Raw genomic sequence first — 25,687 nt, 5'->3', positions numbered from 1 at the left:
TTATCTCATAATGAATAAATGAAGAGACTCACTGCCTAAGATAAATCACTGGTGGCTTATAGGGTTTTGTTGTTTTCTTTTAAGAAAAGTGTGTTTCTAAGGTAATTCGCTCATTTTTAACACAGGCTGGCAGAGGGGATGTAGAACCATGCCAGGGCTGATCAGAGTGGGACACCTCAGACTATCCCTAAGATAGACGGTCCCTAAAGGCTGATGTGTTACACCCCCTGGCCCCAGCTGGCTGTGCCGCCTCTGGGGACAGAGGGACAGGGACTGGGCCCAAGATGGAGGTGAGAAGTGCAGCCCTACTTCTCAAAAATCTTTTTTTGGCTTCCTCCCCTCCCACCCTCCGTCCTCGACTCCTGCTGTCCTGCTCCACTCCCCCCAGCTGCTTCACTGCCTCCAGCTGGGCCAGGGTAGGAACTTCCCAGTTGCTGTAGAAACCCCCATGAAGGACACACTTCAAACGAAAATGCCAAACAAGAAATGGCTTTGTGTGCACCCGGATGGCCGCTTTTCCTTGCCAGGATGCAGTGGCTCTGGGGCCCTTCTTTGGGGCACCCTGTGTGGCTGGGGAGGCTGTGGGGACAGCAGAGGCTTCCTCCCAGCCCCAAAACTTGGCACTGAGCAGGGAGGGGAGGCTGGGGTGGAAAGGGCTTCAAAGATCTCCATTACGCATGGGATGCTCAGAGCATCACTAGACTGCAGGATGCAGCAGCCATTGGGGGTTTGACATCCCTGCCAGCTCTGCCAGCATCTCCCCATCTGGTCCTGGGCTGAGCAGGGGACAGCAGAGCAGAGGATGGGGACAGCAGCACAAGTCTCAAGGTCCAGGTTGGATGGTTCAGTTTGATGGGCCATGTGGCAGAGTCATGTCTTGTGGGCACACCGAAGCAGCACCAGAGGAGTCGGGTCGGGATGGAGCAGCCTGACCCCACGGCTGCCCCCCCACGCATGGCGGCTGCGGGGCCGGGGCGGCGCGTGGGTGCGGGGCGCTGCCGGCTGCCGGAGCTGCCATTGTTTGCCTTCAATCAAGATGTTTCAGGCAGAATCAAAAGCACCAACTGGGGAAATCATCATCACAAAAAATCTTGCGCCTGCAAAATAGGTCAAGTAAGACTCCAAAGAGAGAGAGCGTCTGATCTGCATTGCAAGGAAGAATAGCAACAGCTGTGATCTCCAGCATATATGGATGGGCTGGGGGGGGATAAATATATATATCCATGCATATGTATAACCGCTTACAGCTGTTGGGCCGTATGTTCATTAGGGCCAACTGTTTTGGAGGCAGAGGGATCAGCGCTAATCGGGAAAGGGAGTTTATCATCACATTCAGAGGCAAAAGTGTCAGGAGCAACTGCGGCCCCCCCGCCCCGCAGCCCACACCAGCTGTGCCGCGCTGAATGCACCCAATTCAGCGTCCCCCCACCCCCCCGGGCTGCCAGAGCTGCAGCTCCTGCCCTGTCTCCAAAAGCTCACACGAGCCGGGTCCAGCTCTCTGCCCAGTCCCACACCCAAGCACAGTGCCCTGGTGCAGAGGTTGCCATGTCTGTTTCCCCATTCCCCAGACCAGCTCTTTGTGACCACACCACCAACCCAGCCCCTGTAGTGTGGCCCCTTCGGTTATCCCTGCCTGGTACTGGCCTCACAGGTGCCAGCTATAAAAATGAACCCAAAATACATGTAAATCCTCCTGTCTGACATCAGGGAGGGTGATGGAGCCAGGGCAGACAGCTGGCTCAGCCACCCAAAGATGCTGGGCTTTGCCTGGTTGGTCAGAATGCAGCTGTCACAGGCTGGGGACAGCACAGTGTCCCCAGCCCATGGCAATGCTCTTGGCATGGGGGGACCCGCTCTCCCCAGCAGTGTCCCCCTCGGGACCCTGAGCTCCTGCCAGCCAGAGAAACATTAAAGCTTGCAGGTTTTGGCTCCCATCAATAGCATAAACATCGCAAATCCAAGCAGCAAGGACAACTTCTATTTAAAAATATCTCTCATCCAGGTGATTTAATTGCAGGGTGTTTCTGCCATCTAATGCAGCCTAACTGACCAGCCTACCTGCCTACCAGCCTTTGGGCCTATCCTACCTGCCAGTTCCCCTTCTTCATAGTGTTATTTATTCGGGACTGTGTTTGGCTGCCCTGCTGTGCCGTCCATAGGGCTGCAGCTCAGAGCCACACAGTCATGGCACGATACAAGCAGAGGAGCTCCTTCCAAAACTTCCTCTTTGAGGATTTTCCTCCACCCTTTCCCATTAAAAAGGATACAGATATTCATCTCGGTCAGCCGTCTAAATGGGAAATGCAGAGGAGGCACCCCCCACCCCGTGCTGTTCCCAGAAAGCCTTTGACAGTGTCCCCCAGCACGGGCACAGCCTGACCGCAGCTTTACAGGAGTGTTGCTTCCAATCGGTGCTGGGAAGGGAAATAAGTGAACAGATTGCAATAAAAAATCCAACAAGCCTAAATTCAGCCAACTGAGCCCGAAGCTGCCATTTCAGCATGAGCCAATCACGGGGCTGCAGTGGGAGCTTGTTTCCCCTTAAACAAAACAAAAAAGAAAAAAAGGCTCCAGCCCAGCGCCTGGGTGGGTGCCCATGGCCGGGGCCCTCAGTGCAGCTGCCCCTCACCAACGCATGTCCCAGCACAGCACACCCAGGCTGGGGATGCCAGTGCGGCGAGAACGCGGAGGCTGAAATCTCGGCTCTGTGGCTGCAGCCCATTGCTCTGCTCTGATAAAGGCAGGCATCCAAGGGGGTGCGAGGCCATAAACAGGGAAATACTGGTCAAAGAGGAACAAAAATCTCAGTGTTTTTTTTCTCCTGCAGGCTGTGGGTTTTCATTTTCTGTTCTTTTCCCCCTCCCCACATCCACTCGGTGCCTTGTCCTTTCGGGAGCACTAAATTCATCATGTGAATGTAAAGCGGGGCTGGTGCGGGGCAGGAGCTGCGCTTCGCTCGCGCAGACACATGCAAGGTCACACGCAGCCTCACCATAAATTACAGCGTGTCCCACCATAAACAGCAACAGGAGAGGGGAAACGCGGCAGCTTCGGGGGCCGGGGGCCGCAGGGGCCGATACATAACATTGTGACAAGTCAAACAACTCTCAGGGTGTTCACTTGCCAGAGAAATATTTTTCACATCCAATCCATTAGGCAAACAAGATGAAAAAGTATTTCCTACTTTGCTGAAAAAATACCAGGGCTCAGTATAAAGTGTGCCTTAAAAAAAAAAAGAGAAAAGAAATTAAGTGTGACCATCTATAATGTTTTTTTTCCAGCTGCTCTGACAGCCTTCGAGGCATCCCAGCCATGCAGCGAGGGAGCTGATGCTTTAAAGAGTTCGAACAGTTTCTTGCTTTTTGGCCTGTCCTGGTGTAGCAGGAACAGTAATGAGTCAGATTAGCTGCAAGGCAACAACCCCAGATTTGCTTCCCTCTCTCCAAAACCCCTCCCTACCCCACTTCACTAAACCAAACCCAAATCATTTGCTGCTTTCCTCTTCCCCCTTCCCTTTTCCTGCCAGGTCAGCAGGGAATGTGTTTCATGACATGCTTTTTTTTAACCTGCAACATGATTTTTGAAACAAGAAGATCCTCCCAAAGTTTGCCTTTGTCACTGGCTGACTTTTTCTGATAGTTTTGGACAAGTGAAAATCCAAAGGGATAAGGTTTCTTCCGACAGTTTTGATCACTTCTAGTCCCAGCAACCATCTCTGATGGGGAGACAGGGGAGCAGTGGAAGAGCAGCTTCGCAGGCTGACTGGGGGCTCCTTGGGAAGAGGCAATTCTCAGCTGATGGCTGTCAGAAAATGAATCTGCCAAAGTAAAAAGGATCACTCTCAAACATCATTTGTCTTTCTGCTAAATTTTAATTTCTTTCTTTTTTTTTTTTTTTTTGACAAAGACATCTAAATTATACACTGAGTAACAACGTGACTAGATATTGCAAATACCCCTTTTTGGTGAAATTCAAAAAGGGAACATAAAAGAAAGAGCTTGTGTGGACCAAGGAATGCAACAGCCGCCACCTTTTGCTTTTGGAGAAAAGTGAGACCTGTGGGGCAGAAGGCAAGTTGGAGTGGGCTGGTCTTATCCCAGTACACTTCATAAAAAAGAGTCTGGTGACCAGTTATGGTTTTGACAGAGAGAGAAGTCATTAACATACAAGAAACATTACTGGTGGTGGGAAAAATGGGAGAACGTTACAAGAGGCTTTGGCAAGCATTCTCCAAGGGCAGGGAGAGCCATTCTCCATCAGAACTGCAGTGGGGGACTCAGCCACAGCCAGGGGAGGACACAAATTCCCACACCCAGTGCTCATGGTCAGAGCAGGGCCTTGGACTCAGGTTTTCTGATGTGCCCCTGGAGAATCTCACTTCTCCAGGACCTCTCCCCTCCAGATAACACAATGGGGCAGGAGTAGGAGAGGCATCTTTCTACCTCTCGCAAAGGTGGAACCAGATTTAATGACGTGAAAGTGAAGCACAACAAATTCCCCACGGAAGGGGAATTAACCCCTGCGACAAACTTCTCGAGGCCTGGGGTAGGTCTGTCACTCCAAGCCTTTAAATCAAGGCCGGGTGTCTCCCTACCAGAGGGGCTCTAATTCAGCTGTGAGTCACCACCGCCGGGATGGCGTTTAATGGGCTGTGTTATGCGGGAGGTCAGGAGAGAGGGACATAACGATCCCTTCCGGCTTTAAAAATCTATGAATTGATGCGAAGTGTGGCAGAGCTCCACCCATACCAATGAGAGGTTTGCTTCCCCCAGCCCCCCTTGAAGGAGGGCAAAGCTGACAGAGTTGGAAGGACAGAGCCAATGCTGTAAACCGGAGCGGGGCTGAAGGGCTGGGAGAGGGGCAGGGGCTGCACTGATCAGGGCAGGCATTTCTGGCTGGCCCCGGGCAGCTGTGCAGGTGGTGGTTAGCCAGGTGCTGCCCAGGGCAGTGAGCCCTGCAGAGGGTATAGCAGATGTAAATACATTCAGATAAGGAGCAGCAAGTGAACAGAACCTCAAATCCTTTTACATTTTCACCAGGTTGCACACAGAAACGTTTACAATACAATGAGCATTCACAGCCATCACTGCAGCATGATATACTTAAGATATGGTCATTTTAACCCTCCACCTCCTTCTTCCCAGAACAGATCACTCTGTCATGGTCTTCCCTTACTGCCTGGCTCAGGAAAACCAAATTAACTACTGGATTACAGGTGACACTCTGGCAGTACAGATGCATGCAACTAATACATGTAGCTACATGCAAACATAATGAATGAGCCAGCAAATGTTTCTGGATCCTGGGTTCAATAAGGCAATTTTCCCTTCCAAAGTAAAGTGATAGGAAAATTAGTATGTATTTATTTTACACACATTTCCAAGTTTAACCAATGTGAGACTAAAAAACCAAATTATCTTCCTGGATGCTTTTCAGCTCCAGGAAGCCAACTGGCACAGGTGGGGTGTCACAGAGTTAATTTGTCACTATTTAAAAAGTAGGGAGCAACTCAAGTCCCTTGCAAGTGAGAAGGACCAATGCCTGAGCCCCCAAGGGCACTTTGTCCTGTCCTGCCTGGACGGGAGGACAGGTACCCAAGCATTTCCCTCTGCTTCTGGCATGCAATGCAGGCAAATCCAAAGCTCTGGTGTGTCTGTCACAAAACTCTGCCACTCAGCCAGCACCAGGCGAGTCTACAGGACAGGGCTGCAATTCTTCACAGCACTTGCATCAGGCAAATGCATTAACTGCAAGGAAAAGGTGATGCTGGGATGACTTTCTCCTCCATGGGCTGACCCAGGAGCATGCCGTGCCCAAATCTGCAGCATTGCCGATAAGCCATTGCAGCTGGGGAGTCACCGAGCAAGCTGTGTTTAAATGAGCATCTCGTCTTATGACTCCTTACTCAATCCATGCAAAGACAGAGCTGTGTCACTTTGTGTCATTAGCGATTGCTTAACAGCTCACTCGAGCCCCGCTCTTCCCCCCCTCCTCCCCAGTCGTCTGGTTTTTAAAGCAAGGCTGTGCTACTCCGGCATGCATGTCCTGCCTCCGTGCTGGAGACAGATGCACTCGGAGGGTGCTGACTCACGGACGCAGCCAGATTAAAGCTGGATTGCTAAAGCAGTTGCTGTCCCAGCTGTCCCTCTGCCCCCAGCCACAGCAAAGACAGCTGAACTACACGCGGATCAACCCTGAACCGCTACTGTACATCCTGATGTATGGGGGGACCTGGAATGAGCCCCAGATGACTTTGCTCTGCCAAGCTGTAATACGTAGGCAGCCAGGGGCTGCTTCACGTACAGTGCAGATGTTTGTGCCGCGAGGTGGATACATCCAGGGGAAGGCAGGAAAAAAGGGCTGGGAGCTCCAGGGGTGTCAGCCGTCTGCCTGGGTCCATGAGTCAACTCGCTGACGCGTGGTAAAGCCACATGCTTGAGTACATGCAGCTTTCCCCATCCTGCCCGACGGTCTGTCTGCAGGAGGTGGAAGGGGTAATGCAGTCCCTAGTCATTCTCTGGCCTTTCACAGGCAGGCAGCAAACAAAGCTGGCAAGCAGGGCAGTGGGATTATTTTACCATCTGTGCATTAGGAACTGGCCCAGGAGTCACCAAGCTTCATGCAGGACATGGCTGCTTTGGCGTGCTAATCGCTGCTGCTCACTGTCAGCTGGAGCTAGATTTGAACTGGGGACGAGGACATGGAAACATTCTCTTTCCTATTTCAGCAACTGCATCCTTTAGAGGAAAGCCACTTTGGGGAAGAATGAAATCCCATTTTAAAGAGTGCTTCCCATCTGCCGTTCATCAGGATCCTCATCCTCCTCCACCAGGGCAATGCACAGCTAGCACCGGGCTGGGTGGCCCCAGGCCCTGGGCAGCCAGCCTGCTGTGGGGCAGCCCCTCAAGTCCCTGGCAGGGCTGGGCAGCCCCCAGGCCCTGGGCAGCCAGCCTGCTGTGGGGCAGCCCCCCAGGTCCCTGGCTGGGCTGGGCGAGGCATGCTGAGGTGGCAGAGTAGGAGAATACATTTTGTGCATTTCAAAAAGGAAACCTGGGACCTGATATCTCATTCTAGAAAGTAATCATGGTCTTAATTGCATTTTCCTGCAGAGTTGCCTTAACATCAAGGGAAAATCAACAGGGATTGTTCAACATCAAGACTAATCTCACATATGGAACTTATTGAACGAAGGAACCATATTTTTGCTGGCTCAAGGTGAAATGCTGGGCTAAATTCTCCTTCAGCTGCGAGAAAAGCCCTAGGCACGCTCATCCTGCATTATTTCAAATGTAAAGAGCTTCAATTATACACACATAACCCTTCTCTCCCTTCTACTGCGGTGTCGCAATGCAACAGTGCCTCGTTATGATCAAACTCCTCTTTTATGGCTATAGGAATATGTGGAAGTCTTCTACCCTCGTTACACAAATGACTCCTTAGCTGCTTTATTTTAAGAAACTACCCACAACTGGTAATACAACTGCATTTTATTTGTCACTGAGGGAAAGCTGTGACTGACACCCGAGCGTGTCCTCAGCAGCCGTTCGTACAGGGCAGGTCCTACGCATCTAAGCAACTACGGTAACTCACCACTCCCTCTGCTCCACACTGAATCACGGTCTTGCTTCTGCTTAAAAACTTGCTTGCTAATCAGACATTTAATACTATTTATGCATAGGGAGAAAATATGTAATTCCTTTATTGGGATAAAAAAAGTGTTACTAAAGAGCAGGTCAAGTTCCAAATCCAGCAGTAGGTTTAAAACCGATGTTGTTCCCTTTTTTCTCTCTCTTTTTTTTTTTTTTTTTAGTTTTAACAGCTGTAGCTGTGCACAGATGGAAAAACATTTGGTCAGAAAGCAGCAAATTAGTGTTTTCAGGCTAGAATTCTGCTCCCACCGCTCCTCCATTTCCATGTAGCTCAGAACGCTTTACTTCTTCTTAGCACTGACATTTTTGCACACCCAATTCATGCCGTCCTTCAGACAGAGAAAGGTAATGTTAGTCAAGCCAAGGGAAAAGGAATCCCCAATCCCACCCAAACACCATTCTGCAAGCACCACATTCCACCTCCTTGTTAAAACCCTGCCTGCCCCTCTGTGCCCAAACCTACTGTGGGTTAAAAAAATAAGTGCTTTCTTGCTCGGTAGATGTTGTCACAGAGGTTATTAAATCTTTCATCTGACCATAAAAAGTATCATCGTCTCATCACGTTGCTATGTGTAGGTCCTTCGAGGAAGGATCACTTTGCAGCCAAGGTACGTCAGTGGCAGATGAAGGCTCAGTTCCAGGCTCAGCTACAGATGATTTGTGTAATCTCAGGCAAGTAATCTTTTCTTTGAGACTGTGGATTTTAGGGCACTGTTTGTTATACAGTCAGCTCCCTGTTAAGAATACCGCTCTAATTCTCTGCTCGTCTGCAAGCCTTGAAATCCAGGTCCATGAAAGTCACTGCAATACATGGAACTGGACCCTGCTCCTTATTCCTCAGGGCCCCCACAGAAACTGGCCCTCAGGAGGTGTCCCACAGGGCTTCAGTGAGAAGCACTGTGGTCATGTTTTAAGAGGCTGATACACTCTTTAAGGTATCTCTGTAAAAATGTGTGGGTGACTTTTCTGGCCTCTGCAAGCAGGATTGCAACACTTGTGCCGTGAATACCCAATTTGCGAGTTTATTGCTCAGATCCCTGAATGGGATACGCTATTGAAAGCCAAAGCAACATTTCATCTGCTCCTGTCATTTATCTGTTAGGATACGTGCACAATGGAGTGCAAGATGCACAGTCTCTTCACATTTGTGTCCCACCAAATCCGTAACCTCTATCCTGCCTAGGAGGTATCTCTGCTGACAGGGAGGCTGAGGGCAAAAAGGCAGCAGGCTGGGTTTTGGGGAGGGAAGCACATATTTGCATTTGGAATTGGACAAATGTCACCTTCGAGTTCAGAGCAGGGGATTTCACTGTACTATGTTTGGGGGTCATTTCTGGGTCATTAAAACAATAATTAGACCCTAAGAAATATCAGAGCCTTCAGGCCAACATTGTTGCTGGCCCCATGGTAGCAGTGTTGCTGGCTTCCTGCACCCAGACTGCCCAAAGGCTGCCAAGGACCTCAACCTCCCCAAGGACAGGTGGCCAAAGGCACAGCACGGCACACTCTTCAGGGGAGACAAGACCCACTGCCCTGACTGTGCTGTCCCTCAGCCACACAGGTGGTGGCCACATCAGAGGGAAGCTAAAGAGTTAAGAGAGAAGAGAGGGTGTCCTCAGGGCTTAATCAGAAGCAGAGAGGTTCTCACTTGAAAATACCAATTCACCTTGATAACTGCGCTATGTGACACTTCTTATCTGAAGGGGAGCAGCAACTTTTGAAATCAGCCCTTGTTGCTGTGTTAAATAAAGAGTAAGTGAGCCCAGCTTGTGCTGGGGTGCACATGAGGCCCTACACTAATAACACTTCTAACTCTAACCTTGGGGAGAGTTGATGTCTCCAGTTTCATTTATTTAACTCCACAGCAGAGATCAGTGTAAAACAAATTGTCTGAAATCCTCAGAGCAAATGGGAAAAGATGAGCGGTAGATTCATTTTAAGGCCCAGTAGCTTTGTGTCTTCCCCTTTCAATAACACTGATAACCTAGGTGTAAAACATGTAATGCCTTAAGCAATCAATAGCGTGGTTTAAAGCTTATCACTTTAGAGAGAGGGAGTGAGTGATTCCCGGCATGAGGAATGCCAGGGTTTAACAATGGGGCTAGGAGAAGAGGTGTCAAGCCTTTGACTTGATTGTGTGCTTTAGAAATCTGCATGATTGCCTGCAAAGAGTAAAAATAAATAAATAACTAAAAATGCTCCCACAATGATTTCAGCTTCCCTTGCCTCGGAAGCAATAATCACATTTGCACACATCATGGCATACAAGGCAAGCAGAGCTCCTCATTCATTTTGAATGTAGGTTTATTTGCTGAACCAGAACAGCTGAGACAGCTTAAAGTAATAAATATCAGCTGACACCCTCTGCTATTCAGCACAGTAATCCCAGAAACAATACATCACTGCAAAACAACAAACACGCATCCTATCTTCTTCCTAATCTGACCACAACCTGAATTCATAGTGATTAAAACTCTGCCTGCTGCCACTGGGGAGCTTGGGAAGGGGAAAGACAGACCATTCGAGCACCAGCGCAGCGAGGGTCATAAAGCAGAGTTTATGATGGGATTTACCATGGCTGGGAGCCTGGCTGCATGAAGCATTTAACGAGGGCAAAAGAATGACATAGCAAAATGCAAGAGGAAAGGTGAACTCCAAACAGGCTTGAAATACGTAAGTAGGTCACCAAACTTTTAAAGCAGGAATAGATTTTAAAAACTCTTTTCTGGCATGATTTAATTGACAGAAAAAAACACATTTAATCAGAAGTATCTCCCTGCCTGACTGTGATAAAGGGAAAATTAACATGCTCAGCTGTATCAAAGAGGTATGTGTGAGATGCCTTCCTCAGCTACATTCGTGGCTTCTGGTGTACCTTTGGGTTGGGGGGGAGTGCTCTGCAGTGTCCCCACATGCTTTGGAGAATAGCAAATGCAATGAAAAGCAAAATAAAATGTATGTTTGCAGTTTTTCTACCAAAGGTCTGAAGCAGGATGGAACATTGGTAATACAGAGAAATCCAGGGAAGCTGCTACAAACACAAAGAGCTGCTATGGGAAAGGCATATGGGAAGGAGGAAATGGTGCTTGAAAGAGTGGAGTCCTCAAGGAGTCAACTGTTGTCATCCTTTGTCCCTACACACTCTGTCCCTATATCTGCATGCTTAAAAGATGGCTCTGTGAAGAAAGTACAATCCCTACAGTAACATTTAGATCTTGATAGATGTCCTTGCGCTGCTTTGTTGAGACACAGTCATTGGCAGGTATTCTGAGGATCGAGGCAGATACAGTATTAGTATTCCAGCCTCAAGTCAACCCTGGGAAAACTTAGCCAGGAAAAGATTTCAGATCTTTCAGCTTTGCCTCTCTTAGCTCCTTAACAAGCAGTGAGTAAACTTTACCAAAGCAAAGAGAGAGAACCCCAGGGAAGAGGATAACACTCCTTGCAGAGAAATGCTGCTCAGCACAACCCTGCCTTGCTGCAGTTCCATCTGCTATTGTGCCAAGGGAGTTGTACTCCAACGCCCTTTGGGAAAGTACTCGTAAAGCCTACCCTGGGAGAAATAAAAAGTCCTGCTTAAGATTAGTCCACTGCTTGCTTATTCTCTGCATTATCAGCTTTGTGGCTATGGGAGTGAAGTAATCTGACTTCAAACACAGACAACAAGTCCTTTCCACCCCATAAAAAGCCTCCCGATTTCTGCTTCCCTGCAAGCCAGAGATCAGGCAAGGCCACAAACTTGTGACCCCTAATGTGACCTTAAGGACAGCAAAGCTTAATCCTTCCATGTAATCCTCTGTCTGCCATAACAAATTGGGTCAGGCAAGTGCAAAATTCTCCATCTCTAGCATTTTTAGTATGTGTTATTTTAACTGTCACTTTCTTCTCCCTCTGCACTGGCAGGACCGTGCCTTCATTATCTGTCATTTCCTTGCACCTCCAGTCAACACATAGGCTGCCTTTTACGGGCTCCCGCCAGTACATTATCCATTGTTTTTTGCATGGGTGAAAGCTCATTTTTTTGTCCTCTGAGGCCTCATATCCCTGATGCAGTGCTGTAGACTCCCTCCTTATCTTGCTTAAAAATCAGAAGATGCTGCCCTGTAATCTGGAAATAGGGTTGCTTTTCCTTAACATACACAGGGCTCTGCCTGCCCCAGGAGAGCTGCAGTCATCGAAACTGGTTTTAAATCACATTTACAAGTAGCTCCAGAACCTTGTTAAGATGTGGAAGTACCCCATCCAGCCTGCCCTGGCTAAGACATCATTAAAACAAAACTTAAGCTCTGCACACAGCACATTGCCAGGGGGGTCCTTTTCTGATTCAGCCCTTATGAAAGTGCTGAATCGCAACATAGACATAACTCAGGTCTTGTGCTTCACTCTCAACTGGGTTGAAACAGCCAGGGAGGAGAGAGAGGCTCAGCCCTTCCCATAGTCCTTTGGGCCAGACAGGCTCTGGCATAAATTAGAGAAGTTTAGTGGCTACTCTCAGTTTCATTGGCTTTTAATGGTCTCCAGAGAGTCATTATGTTTGGGAGACTCTGGACACAATGCACTGCAGCATCGTTCTGGAGGACAGTTCCTTGGGGCAGGCTGAACTCCTGCTGCCTTGATCAGAGACTCTTGCTTCAGACAAGAAACAAGCTGCAGAGCAGAGATCAGTCCAAAGCCTTGAGTCATATTTAATATCACACCCTGGCCCCTAAATAACACCTCCAGCAAGAGGGCAGGCTGCAAAGCAGAGGAGTCCTGCTGCTTTCACCCCACCATGGCCCATCAGGGTGGGATGTACTTAGCTTTTGCACACCAAGGGCTACAGCTGGAGATCTGGTCACAAATACAACCAAGGGAGTTTACATGGCACCATAGAGACACTGTGAGGCAACAGCTGCCTTTTGTTCCTCTGCTGACATCAGCAACCACCTCCCTTGCTTGCTGTATCCTGGGCAAGGGTCTCGGTGTAGGCTGGTCAGGACTTCACTCCAGAGGCACAGCCCAGATGGCTGTGGCAAAGAGAAAAGGCTTTCCTGCTTTCCTAACTAGGGCTGAAGGATAAGATCAGACCCAAGCAGACATTTTGCTTGAAAAAGCCTCTGAGTGTGAGGGATGCCACTCCTCCCCTGATGGCACCATGAAGTCTGATTAATAAGACAAGTGCTGCCCACAGTTACAAGTCAGAAGGTAATGAAGTCTTCAGCTGGCATAACAGGGGCTGCCAGCTGGCATCCAGAGACACTGCATGGGGTTTCCAGTTAACCCAGACACCTCTCTTCAGAGCCTGCTCAGGACACTGCTGGGCCACTTTTCCAGAGTCCCCAGTGGTTAATTTTAAAAAAGAAGATGACTATATGGATTCCCCCCTTAATTAACAGCTTTATTAAATAACCCATTTCAAATAATAGTTAAATTCTCTAAATTTATATCATTCTATTAACCATAATCTAATCTCATTAACCTTGAAATCCCCAGTCTTAACTACCCAGTTCTATACACCATAGTGCAAGCAGCTAAACTAATTAAATGACCTTGAAACTATTTCTCCTTCATCTACTGGCATTATTTATCTTTGCTCATTGCTCTTCCTTCAAGCTATCACAACCATCTTCCCCTATGAACTCTGTTCCTGCACGTGCTCAGTACAAGATATGCCACCACTCTTCAGCGATGTCTCCAGTTCTGTTCTAGCTAATATATTCCATCAGCAGCAATGGTTACCGTGCTCACTCCTCGGCTTTCATTCTGAATACCTGATGCTTCCACATCTTCATTTATTTTGCTGTCACTCATTGTCATTTCTCAAAGAAGTCCTTAAAGCAGTGACCTGAGGTTTAACTACACACAGAGAGCTCCTGTTCTGAGCTACTGGTAGAGATACTGTATACTAAGATCTTCAAAATCATCTTTCTTAATGTCACTCTTTAAACAAGTTCTTGGAATCTCCTAAATTTTCAGCACACTGGCCCCTCCTTAAGACTCCCAGGCTGAAGACACCATTTCTTCCTAGGCTGATCCATGTTTAGTTTAAAAGCCATCTCCCAAACCATTTAGTTCAATTTGCAAGGAAAGGGAGTGCTTGGATTTGACAGGCCTGGAGTTATGGCTGAAGAGAAATGTAGGGGCTCTTTTTTTTATGAGCTACGAAAAGTTCTGACTTCCCTGACCTTTCTGCAATAATCATTTATGGAATAAGTTGCAGTATTTAGGACAACAAGACTGCCTACAACAAAGAGGGACGTGATCTGGCCTGCATCTAGTTTGTCTAGATAAGCATGATGAAGACAATATATAGGCCTGCAAATACTTTTATTTAGCTCTGGTCTTCTGGAAGTAAATGCAGAATCAGATTTCATTTCCCTGGTAGAGGGTATTGTGCTGTGTATTTTGTGCTCTTGAATGTACAGGGTACACTGCACCTCAGGGAGGAGGCACAGGAAGAAGGTGCTATCAGTGACGAAGTGTGCAGCCACTCCAGAGCACACAGATCAGCTCGAGAAGGAGGCATATTTCAAAGCTCACAAACAGAAAATGCCACTTTCTATTGTTTAGTTCTTTCACATCCAACCCACATCTCTGAATTTCATCTGCTGCTTTACTGCCCCTTCACATCTGGAGAGCTCACTTGGACTTCCACAAACCAGAGGATGGCCTGGAGGAGGGAAAGAAGGTGACCTAGGCTTGCCTGAAACCCTGTCAACTTCCTGATCGCATTTCTTTGGACTGGAATATACACTGCCAGTGTGGAATGCATTTCCTTCTACCACCACCACTTCAGAATAAAGATTCAAGTTGAAGCCCTGGCTGCCACAGAGCTGAATTTGTACCTTAGCTAACTAAATAAAGGCCCTTTAGAGGATACCATCTACAACAGTTAGGTCTAAACACCACTGTAAGAATTTGAAATCAGAACTGCTCTACTGGGTTAGAACGATGGTTCGTCCAAGCCAGCATTCTCTTTCTGAATGCCAGGGAGAAAGACTGTGTAGGAACAGAGTCTCCCTTGCTCTCTTCTTCCCTCTCAGTCCATGGCCTAAGCTCTTCCTCAGTCAAAAAATGCCTCCAGATCATAGTGGTCAGTTATTGACTGCAGATCCCTTCTTCAGAAATTCACTTAGTGTTTTTCTGAACAGACTGATACCTTCAGTCTCTACAACATCGTGTGCCAGTGAGATCTACAACTTCATTATGCAACTCGCAAAGAAGCACTTATTTTTATTTCTTTTAAGCTGCTGTCTGATTATTTCATGAGGAACACTCTTCCTCTAGCAATGTGGAAAATAGCATACAGTCTATCTGACATTCTTATACTTTATTTTATAAATCCCAAAGATGTTCCCACTCTCTGTCCTCTCTCTTCCAAGCTGCAAGTCCTAACTTATTTATTATCCATGTATACAGATGGCATTCTGTGCTACTGATCATTCTCAACAGAGGATTCTCAAATTTATCCTAATTCTGAGCAGATACACGAACAGTATTTTTTCTGATTAGGGTAATTAAGCGCTAGGTTACCTAGAGAGGATGCAGAATCTCCATGCTTGGAGATATTTACAAATTGATTGGACAAGGCACTCAGCAACCTTCTCTAGACTTGCAGTTATGCCTGCTTTAGACATGAAGTTGTTATAAAGATCTCCTGAAAACCCTTCTACCTAACTTTTTGTTGGACTTTATGATTCTACTGCTATCAAAATCTTTTTAAATGGGTCAGAGGCATAAATTAATGTCATGTTCAAGGTATGGGCTCACCATGACTTTAACCTGCTTGAAAATGTTTCTTGTTTGCCTTCTTGTAATTGGCTAGTGTTTGGATTTTCCTCTCTGGCCTCTGACAAGCTGCTGTTCACAACAATCTGCTTCTGAGTAATGGCAGCTAATTTTGAGTTCCCTGTTGTGTGTGTATAGTTGGGGTTGTTGTTCCTCATGTGCATTATTTTGCACTTGTCAACACTCAATTTCATCTGCCACTTTACTGCCCACTCGGCATGGTGGGCTGCTGCTGCTGCGACTCTTCCTACTCAGCTTGAGACCTGACTATCCTAAGTGGCTCCACAGCATCTGTAAATCAGGTTTTACTGAAACTGCAAGGGAGATAAATGTCTTCACCATTCTGTTTCTTTAAATATCAGTGAAGGGAGTACTCAGATTTGGAGCACTGCAAATAGTTCATTAATTCAGGAAAGCCTAGGAGTGAAATAAACAAACCTAGGTCCCATTTACATTACAAAGAGCTACTATACCGCAGGAACTGGCTACAGCACAGGAGCCCAAGACACAGCTATTACAGTTCAGCACAGGGACACAGCTCAGGCCCCTTGGTGGGTTTTTGCTGCCCCACATGTTGTCATTAGAAGTGCCCTTGCCCCACGTGCAACTCTTGCACTTCTCTGAATCAGAAAAATTGATCAGTTTTTCTCTCCGGCGCCTGAGTTGAGCAAAACGCCAAATGACATCAGCAGTGAAGGTAAATCAGATTTCTGGAGTGCACACTCATAACAGTCAGAGGGGTTAATAGTAAAAGACGATTTGTTTTGTGAGAATGATTAACCTGACAGCAGTCTCTTTAAAATAAATCAATGTCTTCATCTGGCCCAGTCAAGGGTTTCTGGGTGGGGAGGCAATCACTCTCCCATTTCCCGGGGATGGAGAGATCCCAGGAGCCCACAGCATTCCTGTCCCTTTGCACAGGCAATGAATGAGACACGCACCCCCTGCATTCTGTGCTGCAAGGGTTTGGCTGTGCTGACCCTCCTTCATGAGGCAGCCAGTCCAACCCCACCCTGCAGATCAACAATCTCTTACAGATGGCCTGCTGGCACAGCAAGCCTTCTCCAGAGCCTCACCTGTACTCCCTCTCCTGAAAGAGCTGAACAAGACTGGATCTGCCAGACTCTGTCCCGGATTGTGTGTAGATTCAGTCCCTCAGCAATCTCCGAAGCAGGGGCAGCCGTCAGCAAATCCTGCTTGTTGGCAAATATGAGCACGGGGACTCCACTAAGCTTTTCTTCATCCAAAAGCTCAGCCAGCTCCTGTATCATTTACAAGGGAGTGAGGCGGGGGGAAGATGGTGAGAGGGAAGGGCAGAAAACTTTTAACCACCACTGGTTGTCTTTAATTAGAAATATATTTAGGGCAGACACTAGAAGAGTGTGTTCCAGTGAAACCTAGATCTTATTATAAGAGAGCAAAAATGTATACAATCATCTCTACCCATGGTTCAAAAGCCATTTCTTTCAATTACAGGTTAGAAAAATCTTCATTTTGGTCTGAAATTAGCAGTTGCCTTAAAGGCTACAACTCTGTGTTTTACCAGTCGCTGATTCCAGGAGACTAAAACTGATGAAACAGCAAAAAATGTAAATTGGCAGTATGAGGCATCTGTCTTAAGCTGTTGCCTGACTGGCATTTGTACCTGAGCAAATGTTGACACCAGTCCTGATATCTTTGCTAATAATGAGATTCAGAGGTTTGTTCCAAGTTTCTTACACTGCAGTTTGAATAAGAGAGGACTTTTTTTTCCCCATAGAAATGGAAATCTCCCTCCCACAAGAAAGTGCTGATGCTTTTGAAGGCATTGGGTAGGTGAAAACAAGCTAAATCAGCTTTACTAGCTGGATTTTGGTTCCATACACATGGCATGCATTGGGTGACATCTTGAAAAATGGGTTTGTTCATTCAAAACTGGGTGACTCAAAGAGATTTTTTGAATAGCTCAAATCTGAATCTGCAGTGGATCAATGATGGCTAAAACACTCCATGTCTAGGGTTGTGCAATGGTCTCCTGTGAAACCAGCACCCAGTCTCAAGTCACTCCGCTATGGGAATGTATGACAAACTCAGCAGAACTTGAACCTGTAGGGACTGCTGGCGTTGCAGACAGATGAGCACATGAGATTTTTGCGGGCTCCTTTTTTAGCTGGAAAGGTCTCATGCTCCCACATACTGTACTAACATCTTTTATCCACTGGATAGAAACTTTTGGATTAAACAAGTGCAGTCAGGGAGATGCTAAACTGCAGTGGAAATATGACTCTATCCCCCCAAAAGCAATGTTTGGTTTGGACACCAGGATGAGAGAATGGAGTTATAAACAGAGCTGGATGGGAATTTTTCAACAAAATAGGTCTTTCATCTGACACAGCTGATTTATTGAAACCAAAAGTGTTTGTGGAAATATGAGGAGGGGTCCAGGCTGACTCTGCCTGACCCAGGCAAGTGCTCTAAAAGCCTCTGCTTCTTCTCCAACTCTTTTGCCCAATGAATATTTAATTACTTGTATAAAGTGAAATAGCTCCAGCAGGGAAAAGATTCCCCCCACCCTTCGAACAACCAACAGTTCTGCTGTTGGAGTGTGTCCATGATCCTTGAGAGGAAAAAGATCAAGTACCTTCTTCAAATTAGGCAGAACAGAGAGCTTTAATCTAAATCTCCCATTTCTGGGGGTAAATTTGTTGGTAGCTATTTTAGGACATTGTCACTTCCTGAATTCTACAAAACAAAGTTCGAAAGTCCTACTTTTGTTCCATCCTAAAACATAAAATGTTATAAAACATCAGAACTTTGCAAAACGGAAATCTTATTTTCTGGCCAGTCCTAGTTAGAAAGTTCTTAGTTTTTTTTCAATTACATCCAAAAGACAATCAAGTCAATATGATTTCCATTTCAACTTTGTAAATAAGAAAATAGGATTCCTCAGGGTCTTGGTTTGGCAAGGTTTAAAGGACTTAGAGAAGTTTTTGCTTTCAGTATTAGGCTCCATTTGCTTTTATTGTATAACTAATGAAAACTGTTCTATTTAAACGGAATTAGGCTACCTATTTTCCTTGTTTCACATCTACCAAAATAATCTGCATTGATGTTGAAAGGCAAGTCCCTTGAAATGCAAATTTCCTTTGTAAACAACAAAATCCTCTTCCTAACTTTTGTGAGCAAGGGGCACTCAGGAGCACCGAGTTACTTCAAAGGAAGCTGGGCATAAGTAACTTACCTGACCCGTTTCTTCAAACCTCTTCCTATCTGCACTGTCAATGACATAGATCTGAAAAAGAAATGACAGGAAAAGTTATTCTTCCCAGAAGACACTGTTCCACAATGGTACATGCTTAAGTGAGCTGAACATAATAATTATGCTTTTGGGCACAAAGATCCTTGCTATTATTTATAGCAAATGTTGACAGAATTTTGTGATGTTCTGAAAGGAGAGGAACCACTTCTTTTAAAGCCAGGGGTGTGGACAGCCATGTGGGTAGGATCAGAAAGGAGCTGGGGGCAGTACTGGGGATGCACTCACCATCTTCATGGCCTCTGTTATCTAAAGAGAACAGGAGACTTCCGGTATTGTTTCAAATGACAGGCTTACAAGATGAAGCTGAACACAGGAGGGCACAACCTGGGCAGCTAGACATGGTCTTTCACCCCAGCAAAGTGTACAAGCACCAACTAGTGTGACTGTGCCATGCTGCCCTCCAGTACCACCTCCTCAATAAGCCACCAATGCACACAATGGCACTCAGGGGACACATGAACATATCGAGGACATTGAGATCCTCTCCATCAGGCGCCTCCTGGAGAAGGTTGATGGGGAAGAGGGCTGAATCCAGCCTATAAGACTCCATCTTTGGCTGCCATCAAAAAAACTTGTTATAACACTAAGGAAAGACCAGCCTGGTATCCTTTTTCATTGCTTGGTGTAGGAAGGTTTCTGAAGGAGAAGGATGCTGGGACAGCAGACAAGGATAGGACTGGTGAGAAACACTGAGCATTTTGCTTCTAGTCCCTGCCATTCCTCATCAGTAGTGACTGAAGCTGCTAGCATGTCATCTGCATGCTCCTTGGTGGCTTACAGGGAGCAAGTGCCAGCCTGGTTTTCAAGGAATAGATGAGCACAGGACCCCATCATCAAGATAAATGGCATCCTTGCAGGCAGTCTCCGCATAAGACTCCACAATTTCAGGATAATTTCAACCAAATAAATGGGGGAGAGAAGTTCTCTAGCAGCAATATCTATTAAACTATAGGCACTCCCTTAACGAGCAGCACTCGAGTTGCTTGAAATGGGACCAAACACACCACAGGAGAATATGTATGCCAGGCCTGAGGAGGTAGCCCAGCAACCTCAGAGACCCCTGTGCAGATCACCTGGGGCTGATGTGCAGTGACAGACTGGACCCAGCTGCATGGGGATGCGTCAGCAGTGCACGCACTCGGTGCCACGTGATGGAGAAAGGCCCGTGGGCACACCATGACACACAGCCCCTCCCTGCAATGTGATCCCAAGCACGTGCACCAACACTGTATCAGCTACACCCGTCCTCTTCGCCCCTGCCAAGCGCACGCCCCTGTGCATCCCACCTAGGGTAGGAAACACAAACCAAAAGAAAGGAAGAAGCTGCAGGGCTGCAGTTGTGTTCTGGGGTGAGACTGGACTGTCATCTATCCTCCCTTGGGACATCTCTGGGGAAGTTCAGTGACACGTGAACACAGTGGTCAAGTGCTACTCTCAACTGAAAGGCACCATCTCCCACATTACGGTGCTTCTCCAACTGGGAAGGAAGAGCTCTCAGTCCCAACCAGCCAAGGTTTCTCCTGCACTGCTCCGTTCCTTGCTATGGAGCTATTTTGCAAGATGAGAACTGGATACAATTGTGCTCCAGGCAAAAGCAACAAAAGCACAGTACAGAGAAAGTAAAGTATGTGCCGAGTGCCTACTTCCAAACCAGCGAGCACTTTGCCAAATAGCTGCAGGTGCCTGTCTGAATATGCAATCAGCCAGATATCCACACCTTATTTGCCTGGGTTAAGCTTCCAAATATCACAGGTGTGTGATGCAAGACCAAGCTCTCATTCAAAGGCACCTGCATGGTTTTGAATTTGTAATCACTTCCTGCTTTTTAATACTCTTTAGAGGGTCCTTTTTGTTTTGTATAATACAGTTTAGAAGAAGAGAGAAGCAGGGGGTCCTGGGAACTGTAGTATATCTCATCTCCAGCTTCCTTCTATGGACAGGGCCACTCAAGAGCCTATTTTTTACTGTGGTGCTTGGTAGCACAGTTTGCCAGTTTGAACACCAGGTTGGAGAATGGAGCTTTGAGAAAGAAATCCCTGTAAAGCTGGGTACCTCCTTTGAGAAACATGCCAAAACACAACCTGGAGTAAGTGGGTTGGGCAGAAATTGCAAGTGATGGGACTAGATGAAGAAATAACACGAGGGATATGTTGGATCAAATTACAGATGGACAACCTGCACTAGGTTTGGCAGAGGGTAAAATTACTGGCTAAAACAGAGCTGAGGACTGGCAGAAGACAGAGAGATGCATCAGCATATATTTGATCCCAGTTTTGGTGTGTATGGACATAGCAAGGCAATGCCTACATCTCCTAGTTTGGGACTGGTTGTCAGTATGGAGTGCAGGCAGGGGAGCTCGGGTCCATCTGTGCACCAGCTATTTCTCTGAATTCACGCCACTGTTACCCCCAAACTGATTCTGCTTTTATCTACCTATTTTCTTACTTATTGGAAAAAAAGGGTTTGCTCTGTACATTGCTTTAACTGGGGTGGGAGGCAGGCAGGGAAAATAACTGCTTTCATCTCCTTCCGTCTTCAAATTTACCTTTATTTCTGCACCTCTCATGAAACACACACTGGGAAAGGTGGAAGGAAGCCCCACAGGCCAGTGTAGCTCATTGCCTTTGACAGCAGAGTTTTCCAGATACTGTTTTGTGGTTGCAGAACCTCTGCAGGCTGAGCACCTGCCACAGCAGGCAGAGATCCCAGAGCTGCTGCTTTGCAGGGCTGACTTTGATCTGCACACCTACTGCCTCCTTGCCACACACAGCAGCAGAGCTTGGGTTCAGTGGGCACACTCACTCACAGCCACGCCATTCTCTCTCCTCAATGGCCACAGAGGAGCACAATGTGTGTCCTGCTCATTTCACACACCCAGATCTTTCCCCTAGGAAAGTCTCTCCATTACACTTTACAAAAACAACCAACTAGGTTTGTACAATGGTGGTTGACCTGGAAAATCAGACTCCAAATTAAGGTTCAAAAAGGGTAATCAGCAAAAGAAGTTTACAAGGGTTTATTAGTCACATTTGGACAATGTTTTCTAAATCCCCAGGCACAGCCAGGACTTTCAACACCCAGACACAAGCCTTGGTGTAGAGAGCCTATTCCTAGTTGCACGGATACTTCCACGGGAGCGCACTGAAGCTCCTGACTGTGTTTGTGTGGGTGTGGGTGTGTGAGGGTGTAACAGGAGAGAGGAAGGGTGTCTTTCGGAGAGAGCTTCCCACTTTCCAGTGGGAGCCCAGCAGATCTTGCCTTTTCTCTGTTCCCACAGGCAACATTGCTTGGGGTGGAGAGAGGCCTGGAGCCCCCAGCCTGCCTTCATCCTGGCATACGCGGCTGCAGTCTAGAGGCAATCTTTGAAACTGGTCAAGACAGGACTTGGAGGGTTCCAGGGCAATGTGCTCTGGCACAGAAACACAAAGGTTCTGCACTGTAAATATAACTGTAGTCATCTGTAGCCAGTTGTAAGGTAATTACAGTCTTATAATTAAAGAAGCAAAAGAAAAGACAAGGAGTCGCTCTGTGTCCCTCAGTCAGAAGCTTTCCTATCTGATGCAGACATAGAATTCGATAGTTGTGCCTCAGTTTCCCCATGTATAAAACAATGACACCATACTGACCTAGCTCTACATACAAGGCTTAAGTCACTAATGCCTGTGGCAGGCCTTCAGAGTCTCAAGTGAAAGGAGCTATAGATGGGTAAAGTACAAGTTATTAATGTTCTTTCATTTAGAGGAGACTGAGATGAGAGGAAAGGAACTGGCTATAAACAGAACCATCCTGTGAAAGTAAAAACATACAACCAAATGATTTCTCCAAACATTACTGTATTTTTCTTACTGCACCCAACCAATCTTGCCATTTCGCTCAGAATAACTCCTGTTACAATGGCAATGGTGTTGCTGAGGACTGGGACATTACATTGCTTGTTTCTGAATTTCTGGCTGAGACCTTGGAAAGCCATTGCATGAACACAGCATTCAACTGCAGCCAATACTCACAAGGATATCAGTGTTTTCAAAATAGTTCCTCCAGTACGGCCTGATCTTCCTCTGTCCGCCTATGTCCCATACATTGAGCTTGAAGCCTTGAGACTGTACACTTTTGATGTTGAAGCCCTGGAAGGAGCAGAAACAAAGCCACATAGAGCATAAGCCTGAATGGCCGGAGCATCTGCATACCCAGACATCAACACCTTATATATCCCATGCCTGCAACGTGCAGCGAGATGGGCTGGGCAGCCACAAAGATGGATTGGCTGTGGGAGAGATACTGGCAAAAGCAAACACAACCACCAAACCATCGGTTTGCCAGCGCTCCTGGGTCAAGGGTTAACGCTGTCATGGCTATGGAGACATATGATGCAGTTAGTGGCCTGGGAGGGCTCAGCAGGGTGGGTGCAGGAAGAGGTGGGAGAGCTGCAGATAAGGAGAAAACAAGGGCACTGTGAGAAGCAGGATTGAGCTTGTGAAAGCTGAGTAGACAGTCACAGCTAACATGAAGCCAGAGGTCTCAGTTCAATTCAACATGACACAGCTAATGCCAGGCTTAAAAGAGCAACAGCTGCACGTCTGAAGGGTCCATTTCATCAATTAGAGCACCAACTGAAAGTGCATTCAAGTAGAAAAACAGGATGTGGCGTGGGCTGGCAACGTGCTGCCACACCACCCAGGGGACTGGGGCTTGGAATTGGGGTGTCAGAGCTAGGAGCTTTGGGAGGCTGCTCCAGGGTGGGGGGAAGCATCTCCCACAGCTCTCTAGCAACCTCCTCTGGAGCGATGCTGCAGTGCTTCTGATGGGAGACATCCCTCTCCCCAAACCTGAGGATCAACAAAAGGGATGAGGAGAGGCATTAGAGAGGGAGCGCTGGTATATGCAGGACCCTTGGAGCTGGCTGGGTGCAAGATGCAAAGAAACAGGGGCTTGCCCAGTGCTGCAGCATCCACTGTACAATGTCCCTTGTTTGGCAAGGACAACAGGAACAAATTCTCATCCATGCAACCCTAGAGTGACCCAAAAGCCTTTTGCAGAGCTCCACAGCACTCATCCAATTTTGCTGTACCTGACAGATCTGTCCTGATGCTCTCTGGCTCCTTCAGGAAGCCTCCTCTTACACAGAAAAGACACAAACATAATGGTGCACCAGGCTGCAGTTTCTCCCCTTTTTATTGAAAGACTCTGGTGAATCATTAGTGCTTTTTATAAGGTGGCAGGTGGGACCACAAGAACTGTCCGGACAGGTAAAAGCCTTCCTACCTGTGTTGGTGTGATGTGGCTGATGTCCTCTGATGCCAGCTGTTTCAGGAGTGTGGTCTTGCCTGCATTATCCAGTCCCAAGAGGAGGATTCTCACCTCTTGGTCTGGAGTGCTTTTTAGTTTGCGCAGGATTGACAGTAAACCCTAAATCCACAAGAGAGATCACAGTGTTTATTTCCCCCTGGACTCTCTCCCCCAGTGTCATGCCCTCCTCCCTTCAAATGAGTTCTGTATGGTGGTAGACCCCAGGACACCTTGAATCCTTTCCTGCAGCCCCTATTCCCATTTAATCTCCTACTCCTCTCCCTTGCCCCTATTTTCTTTCATCTCAGAGTATCAAAAAGATCTCAAACAGCACAAATGTCACACAGTGAGATGCCTCGCTGGCTGCACTGCTCTTGTCACACAGCTGTGTGGCATTCGCTGTGCCAGGGAGACAGTGCCTACTGCATACCATGTGTAGGAGATGTAAACCAAGTCCTTGCAAGCTCTTCATTATCTTTATCAGAAGGAAAACCCCATTAATTTAATCTCCCTCCCAGTTAACTGCAGGTTACTGTATACCTGACATCGGTTCTTTTCACAGTAACTCCCCGGTCATCTCTGACCATGTTTATCTATCTAAAACATGCTGGACCCACGGGACACGTGCAGTTCTGATTCTCAGGATGTAGCACTTAACAACTATCTCAGATCACCACACATCCTCGCTAAGAAAAGCACAGTGGATTTCAGTCATTAGCCAGGCTCAGCTCTCTGAGCTGACAGTATCACTCAGGATTAGGAAACAGAATATCCAGGTCAGCTCGTTTACAGCGGTGCCCCTTACAGAAGCACACCCAGAGCTTTTGTCAGTGGTCACCACTCAGAGACCTGCACCTCTTGAAAATGGCTGGACAAATACTCCAGACACTGGCATGTAACCAAGAGATGCAAATAACCCCATTTCTATCTGCCTCTCGCTGCCCAGCCCAGCCCAGCCCCACGGGCAGATGCAGCCAAGGGCACAGGAGCAGGCTGAGACACCACGGATGCCTGGCTGTCCTTGGGCACACTGCTCTGCAGCCCCTGCCTGTCAGGGACTGTTCCTCAGAGCCCAGGCAGCACACACCACACTGACACCCCACCTGGGGACACAGGTGCTCTTGCAACCAATTTGCCTGAGAAAATCCAGGAGAGGAATACACCTCTGAAGGCCCCTTCTGGAGCCCTCACCACTCCTGCTCCATGTCTCCCTGATAATTCCCTTGTTGAAGTCCTCTAAGACTCAGAGCCAGGAAGAAAGTTCAAGTGTCAGCAGAAACCTGAGCCCACGGGGCCCATCTCTCAAGCTTTTTTGTTCTTCCATTTGCAAAATGGAGACAATGCTTCTTGTCGACCTGCAAGGGTGTAATCAGTTAAATGTCATGAAGTGCTTTGTTGCCATGAGGAACTAAACCCTCTAAATATTCCTGCTGGGAGCCAAGGACTATATGAGCCTTGAAGGTTGCTCCTGATCCCTCCAGATCGTGGCAATCAGAAACTTGTCCTCAAGATAAAGAGCTGCAGGAAGCAGTAAAACTGTCAGTGCTGAAATGCATCCCCATCTCCAGCAGTGCCCTGCTGAGCCCCACCTCAGCCATTCGGAACCTGCTGCTTCCAGCTGCTCATCGCACCTCTCCAGGATGGGGAGTGCTGTGGAAAGGACACAGCGCTACAGGTCATGATACCA

The 25,687-nt window shown here is 47.3% G+C and overlaps 1 protein-coding gene across 3 annotated transcripts in view; it reads right to left on the bottom strand.

The window, feature by feature from the left end:
* Positions 1-3,662: 3,662 nt before the first annotated feature.
* Positions 3,663-25,687, bottom strand: part of ARL3 (ARF like GTPase 3) — a 30,624-nt gene continuing 8,599 nt past the window's right edge. The window contains exons 2-6 of one of the 3 annotated variants that reach the window (XM_071564229.1): positions 23,977-24,120; positions 22,722-22,838; positions 18,637-18,687; positions 16,493-16,678; positions 3,663-3,817 (exon numbers count right to left, since the gene is read on the bottom strand). In XM_071564229.1, coding sequence (XP_071420330.1) covers positions 3,791-3,817; positions 16,493-16,678; positions 18,637-18,687; positions 22,722-22,838; positions 23,977-24,120 — 525 coding nt within the window. In that variant the 3' untranslated portion in view covers positions 3,663-3,790. Of the gene's footprint in view, positions 3,818-3,841; positions 4,057-7,469; positions 7,979-16,492; positions 16,679-18,636; positions 18,688-22,721; positions 22,839-23,976; positions 24,121-25,687 lie in introns of those variants that run through there. The other 2 variants (XM_071564227.1, XM_071564228.1) reach the window with 2 other exon arrangements.

The sequence above is a fragment of the Pithys albifrons genome, chromosome 9 (genome assembly GCF_047495875.1).
Source record: "Pithys albifrons albifrons isolate INPA30051 chromosome 9, PitAlb_v1, whole genome shotgun sequence".
Classification (NCBI taxonomy): Eukaryota; Metazoa; Chordata; class Aves; order Passeriformes; family Thamnophilidae; genus Pithys; species Pithys albifrons.
Note: the sequence above shows the minus strand (reverse complement) of the source record. Positions and strands in the feature narration are given on the sequence as shown.